This window comes from Orcinus orca, chromosome 14 (genome assembly GCF_937001465.1).
Source record: "Orcinus orca chromosome 14, mOrcOrc1.1, whole genome shotgun sequence".
In the NCBI taxonomy this organism is placed as follows: Eukaryota; Metazoa; Chordata; class Mammalia; order Artiodactyla; family Delphinidae; genus Orcinus; species Orcinus orca.
The window spans coordinates 50,455,195-50,462,179 of NC_064572.1; the positions used below are offsets into that span (position 1 = coordinate 50,455,195).

Consider the following 6,985-nt stretch of genomic DNA (forward strand, 5'->3'; position numbering starts at 1 on the left):
GAAGAACCAACCAACCCTTGTGTCCTGTTGGCAAAACTCCTTGAAATTGAACCACTTCCGGGAATACAAAAACAACAAACATTCTAGGACATCTGTGTTATTTAAGGAAACTTTTTAGACAATTTATCAGTCACTGTCCTCTGGAGTCCCTTAAACCCAGCATTTTGTGGTTTTGATGGAGATGTTTGAATATTACAGAATAAGTGTAAACTGGGACGGTTGCTCTCTCCTTCCCCAATATCAGATTTGTCAGTATCAAAGTTGGCAAATGAAAACACAAAGCCAGTTTAGACTTCATTTCTATGAGTTTTCTTTTAAACAATATACCCCTGTCCTCTTCCAATGAACAGATTTCTGGTTGAGCAAAAACTGAAATGTTCAGTTCATGTAGCAAGAGAAGCAAAGAACAAAATGAGAGAGGATTTGTGATTTTTAGGTAATAATTATTTAAAAATCAAAGTAATTGGAACCAAGTCTTCCTGGCATGAAGTAGTATTTAAGGTACTTCAAGTTGACTAATTTGGTACAAAATCTGCATGTATTTGTCAACTGTATTTACACACACACAAACACACACCACACACATAACAGCCCTCTAAGATCACACTGCCAAAATTTATTTATACTTGTAATATTTCATGGTATTAAAAGTTAAATTTTATTTCAAGGACTATCACAGCCTAGAGATAAATATAATCTAAGCACTGAGAGAGTACATTTTGGAAAATAAGCTACTATTTTCATGATAAATCTTACATACCTATCACTTGTCATTCCAAAAGCTCCTTACATTCTAGATTCCAGAACTAAAAGGGGAAAGAAAGGGTTTTGCATTTAAGAAGTATAAGCTGAAAGTATTTATTTCAATTCAATATGGAATAGGCTGAAAGTATTTATTTCAATATAGAGTATTTATCAGAATCAAGATAACAATGTATACAAACATTTACATAACAAGAGGAACAATAGACAATGCAGCACGTTTAGAAAAATAATTAAAAGTTTTGTTGCATTTACAGGTAAGTGCCACACTGAAAATTTACAACACAGTAATTTACTGCAATCAATGACAGGGGAGTTCCACAAAGAAACAAAGCTCTTACACTCCAGATTTTCGGAAGGTATTATTGGAATGCTTAACTGTAACCACAGAATTTGTACATCCTTAAGGATTGAGCTCACAAAAGTCACAAACAGTTTTCATAGCATATATTATGTAAATGGAGTCCACTGTGTTCAGACAGCTGGCTTAGTGTCTCTGACAGGTGTGAAGCCTAGAAGAATTACTGGCTTGATGGTGATCTTTCTGTATCCGGCAAGACAGACCTTCTCCACAGTAACAACGCTGGAATATCTCCAGCCCGTGAGAGCCTTTTCTCCTGTGCTTGGTGCACACTTGACCTTCTTTGAGAACAGGTTTACAGATCTTGGACCAGAAATGTCTAGCACAACACAACCCTGTAGCACAGTCTGATGATCGAAGACAGACAGAACCTTCTTGTCCTAGGAAGACAATAGGAAAAGTACATGGTCACTGCTAAGCCTGTGTTATTCCATTAAGGTGATCTGAAAGACACTACTGATGTGCTAACAAGAAAGGATGAGTCTTTAGATACGTTAACCTACCTTTGGTATGATACATTTTTGAAGACAGTGTAGTTCTTCTGGAGTACCCATCCAAGGTGCTGTGATCATTACCAAAGCTTTCAATAATGGTTTCCTCAATTTCTCCTCGATTGAAATGATTGTGATCAGAAGGCATACATATTCCTAAGGAAACAGGAGATAGTGATTAACTCCTGAGCTGTAATTTGTTACTGCTAATAGCTGTGACCGTGGCAGTCTTGTTATGCCTGCACCAATTTGAGATACCTCACTGTAGTGAGGTTAATTTAAACACGAGCCAAACTTCCGTCCAAGTGTTAAAGCAAAACTCCCCAGATGGACAGAAGCATCAGTCTGTAGACTGTGCACTCACATGTAACATCCCCAATCTAGCCACTTAAAATACTTTCCCACCAACTGCGGTAGTGGCAGTGAAATTTCTGCCCATTTTAATATCACCCTTGGGGTAAGAAAAATAAAATCAGTCACTTAAAAAATTGTTTTTAAAAATAACTTCTCTGCCCTTGGTGCTATATAGGTACTGCCAGACTAAGTTAAGCAAATGCAATGCCTGCTGCCTGGAAGATTACACTCTTTACCACCAGTTACTTTACTGTATAATTTCTATATTACAGAGATTTAGTTAGTTCACCCAGAGTATTACTGGGTCCTAAGGAGGATCACCACCCTTAAGTTTATTTCTGGAGACTTCTTTGGCTGAGTCTACCTCTTGGAGACATTAAACTTTTGTGGATCTGTGGTTGGGGGGAGGAGTACTTATTTTAAGGTAGCAGGAGGTAGAGGCAGAGAAGGATGGAGAAGCCTGGATGTGAGGGCATCAAGATCTTTAAGAACGGCCAGCACAGATAAATCACTCTGTCTTCTGATTGACAACAGTTTGAACAGGGATCTTGAGGGAGAGGCTAGTCTGGCAGAGCTGTGAGAGGCACCATAAGAAAAATGGAAAAGGCAACTAAACGCCCAGTCTGGTTTCCTTGGTCTCTGTATAATTCCACCTCTCTCCCCATCTTCTTTCTCAAATGGTATCAAGGCTCTCTCTAGACACATTTTTATGGAAGGGCCCACTCTGAGGTAAGACGTCGTGTTAAGTAATCGAGGGGGCACAAAGGGAGATAAGGAGCTCCAATATCTCTGTACTTCTCTTTGCTCCCTGGTTAAACACTAACCTGAACATTTCAGGGGAACCTCGCACGCTGAACTCCCATTTGCAGGTGATGCCACAGCGTTCTGAAAGCTGAGAGCATTGTCTCACAACTGTAGGCGCACAAGCGCGGGATGGTTTGAGTCCGAAAGGAAGCTACCCGACTCACCATTTTTGCAGTAATTCCCAGGGCAGCACATAGCGTGACGCATGCAGCGTTTGCGGCGCTTCCTGCAGGAGAGGCAGATTTGCGCGCCTGCACCCGCTCCGCGGGTGGAACTCGCGCAGTACTCATCGGTGCTGCACTTCTCGTCCTCGGCGCACGGGTACGGCTGCGGGAAGGGGGCCAGGAGAGGGTGAGGCACCTGGGCAGCCAGGTACCACACTCCTGGACTCATCATAGTCCCTTTCTGTCCACCTCTCCAAAAGCTGCTGCTGCCCACTGCTCCCAAAGGCAGAGTTTCCAAATGCGCCTTGAACTGCACACAGCACGTTCTACGCCCTCCTCCCCCAATAAGACCTCTTCAGGGTCACAGCGTCCCCAGGTCCCCAAGACCCTTCTCACCTGGTAGTTGTCAATGGTCTGGTACTTGTTGCCGCCCTCGAACAGAATTCCCGGAGCAGCGCTGACTGCGAAGCCTGGGTGCCCGGCAGCGTCGCCCAGCGGTGGGGGCAGGTTCTTGATGGCGTTGGAATTGAGGAGAACCGAGTTCAAGGTGGCACTGACTCTGAACAGAGGGTGACCGCAAAGAGCCGCAGCTACTAGGGTAACCAACACCCGGGCAGCACCCGCTGTGCCCAGAGCCGTCATCTCAGAAGGACTCAAGGGAGACAAAGAGAAAGGAGGAATGTCGCTTTGCAAGCCTGGATCCCACGAAGCTGTGCTGGCGCAGCTGCAGAGCCAGGGTTCCGAGAGCCTCCACCGGTCCCAGAGTCCTGACTGCGGGGCTCTGCTCCGCCACCGCCACCGCGGCTGCCTTTATACTGTGGGCTGTGAGCATTCCGGCCCCTCGGGCGGGGGGGGGGAGACAACAAAGCCGGGTTGGGATTTCAAAGCGTTGGGAGGGGCTGGAAGGGGGTGTGTTTGTGTACATGAAGGGGAGCCTTTGACACTCTTCACCCCGCCCCTCCCTTGCGCAGTCGTTCCCCTGCCCAGCTCACCTTCGGGGTGATGGTAATCAGTGAGCATTAGAGGAGACAACTTTAATAAATGCGGGAAGTGGGAGGAACTCGGGTGCCCTTGCCTTGCATTAGGGGTAGGGGTAGGGGCATGGGATCTCAAATACTTTTCAGTCAGGCATTGTGATATTCTCTGCAAAACCACTTTTCTCCTTTCTTCTTTACGCCAGTACTATTTTTTGTTGTACACACAAATAATATTCAGTATTAAATACAACCAGATCAGTAATTCAAAGTCTCCAAAACGTCTCAGCGAGAGGGCCAGGTGGCCCTTGCAAGTTGCTGATTAACCCTTTAGAGTCACGGTTTGCAGATTTGGGGTGAGATCCTCGGTTTTAAGTTCGTTCAATACCACCCCCCTTCTTCCCCTCCCCCCGCCCCCACGAGAAAAATGTGCAAAGAGAAGGACATTTGCACATCAAACGAGGGTAAGAAGGAAGAACTAATTCTCTTTTGATGGGAAGTTTAGAGAGGGAGGCGAGAGACTGGTGTTTGGACATTAGATCAGGGGTGGAGGGAAGAGGGAAATGACTATCCGATAATCAAGCTATTTAATGTTCTTTGAATCTGAGCAGTCGCGTCAGTAGATGAACTTGATTAGGCAGACGCGCAAGATCAAAGTGGCAGGAGCGAAAGCGGACAGGGTCCAACGGCTGGGTCAGTGGTCCTTCCCTGATTCCCCCTTCTCAGCGGTGGGTTAACGCAAGGAGATAAGAAACCCTTGAGGCTTAGCGCCTTCCTCATTAGTATTTCATATTGCAAAGCTTCTGAACGCCTGTGTTTGATCCCAACTCAGTTCCTGGAATCAGGGAATACCCGCTCTAGGGAGATAAGAGACTAGCTTCTGGAAAGGGGAAGCTGAAAGTGAATTTGTCGTCATGTAAGTCAGTGTATAAAAATAATAAAGTAAGGCTAGTGTGTAAGAATGCCGTCCTGCTCATGCATTGCAAATAATTGATTCAACAAAAACATATTGGAAGCCTAGTGCCCTGGCAATGGGCTATCCTTCACGTTGTTGCCCTCTGGGGGGGGGGGGTGCGCGCGGGGGTGCATTGAATACAAATATTCTAACTAAAGTAGTAATACAGATAAGAAATGTACACAGTTCTTTTTAAAGCAGGTTGATGTTATAAGTATCAGAAGATGGATAACTGCTACGTGAATTTAGAAAAAGAGATGATTGAATAATCATTGTTGAATGAAAAAGCCTAGGGTGTATTTATGTTGTGCTCCTCTAACCTCCAGGGTATTTATAATCACTCTACATACCGACCTACTATATTGATTACTGGGACCGCCACCAAGTGTAGCCAGTGGTTGTCTTGCAGTGGTATAATAATCCTAAAGTTAAGAGAGGAAGGGGTAGTTTTAAAAACAAATTTGTAATCCTCTGTGTTCTAATTTCTTGGGTTTCAAAGGTCATATTAAGAATATCTTCTAAACAATTATTTAATAATGCCTCTACTTGCACTGGTGCCCCTCTGCTATCCTATCCTAAATTCTATCTATCCTGTGAAATTTCCTCTGGTTTACTGATAATTCCTCCTTAAAATTCTAACATGGATTAACTCGCACATATTTCTTTAGATTTTGTTAAGAACATGTACAGTAACTTAGACTTGGCTACTACTCTAAAAATTTTTAGAACAAATTGAAATTCGGAAACAAAGGGGAGGTTGTTTATATTGGCTTTTTAAAAATGAGCCTAAGAAATGAACAAGCCAATACACCTTTTGTTGAGAATCAGCAATGAACCAGGTCTCCCCTGGGCAGATATGCCATGACCCTCAGCCAGCATGAAGTTTATATAGATGGAGAGGTATTGTAGGGTAAAAAGGTGAAGGCATAGGGGATTTTAGGTGCCATATTATCACCTGCAGAATATTGATAACAATGTCAGTAATCAATGTGTTGAGTACCTTCTTAAATTCTTACAATGTTGAAATGTGGAGAAAGAATCCCATGCCCTTGGGAGGGGTTAAACTATTTCTTCCTACTCCCATTCTCCTATTTAAATATACAATATGCTTTGCCACACTGAAAGCCAATTTCTTTTCCTCTTTTTGGAAGGGATGGTAAATGTTAAAACATTTAACGAATTTTGTCCATTAAGAACTTGAATTCACAAATGAAACCGTTGTCTAGAGGCCAAAAAAAAAATGCAACAGTTTAATCAGTAAAAGGAAAACTTCAACAAAAAGGCATGTTGCATAAATTCAGTCTTGATCCCTGAACATGTACATCTGTTATGGTCTAATATTAAGCTTAGACAGTCTGCTGTGTTGAGTTAGGGAAGCTAAGCCAAGATCAGGGTTTCATGAGCGGATCCTTCCCCGCTTCCCACGTTCCTCCTGAAGTCATGATTTGAAAGCTAATAATAGTGAATTGGTCAATATCTGAGTTCCTACTATGAGCTAAGCACTGTACGTGGTGTATGTGGTGCTGTGTGAGAAAAGATGAGTACTCAGGTTATCTACCTACAAATAATTTAGAGGGGGGAGGGGAAGTAAGCTCTCAAAGTATACAGGAAAGAACTTATGTAGGAGGTCCTCAGAGAGAGCTGGGTCTGTAGCAGGCCAACCCTCTGTTGCAAATGGGAAAACTTAGTTTGTCGATGGAATCTCAATTTGAACATCCTTTTCATGATTGAGTTTGCACAGTGGCCACAAAAAAGCAGGATGAGTAAGGAGATAAAGTGAAGTTCATTGTTCCACCAGCATCCAGTTTAAATTCAGTGAGTGACCATTATATGCAGAATGCTACCCTACTCCCTTTGGGAATATACCCGCAAAATATTAACGGCAGCCTTTTTGTCCTCAGAAAGCTGTCTATAGTAGAGTAGTTGGGGAAACAAATATACCTACGTGGAATGGAGGAAGAGCTTTTCCAAAACAGATTATACTTTGGTACGTATTAGGTCATGGGGAAGATTATATTTGGGGACATGTTAGGTCTAGGAATTGTGACCAACAAACCTTGGGGAAGAGAGTGTTCTGATGACTCTGAGTCTCTCCCGGCAGATAGATGACAGAGGTGATA

At 43.3% G+C, this 6,985-nt stretch overlaps 1 protein-coding gene across 1 annotated transcript; it reads right to left on the reverse strand.

Moving 5' to 3' along the window:
* Positions 1 to 1,116: 1,116 nt before the first annotated feature.
* Positions 1,117 to 3,778, reverse strand: DKK1 (dickkopf WNT signaling pathway inhibitor 1). Its single transcript, XM_004286283.4, has 4 exons — positions 3,333 to 3,778; positions 2,937 to 3,099; positions 1,627 to 1,770; positions 1,117 to 1,503 (listed from the first exon to the last, which is right to left on the reverse strand). The coding sequence occupies exons 1-4, from the start codon at positions 3,576 to 3,578 to the stop codon at positions 1,250 to 1,252; spliced, it is 807 nt and encodes a 268-aa protein (XP_004286331.1). The 5' UTR covers positions 3,579 to 3,778; the 3' UTR covers positions 1,117 to 1,249.
* Between the last annotated feature and the right edge of the window lie 3,207 nt (positions 3,779 to 6,985).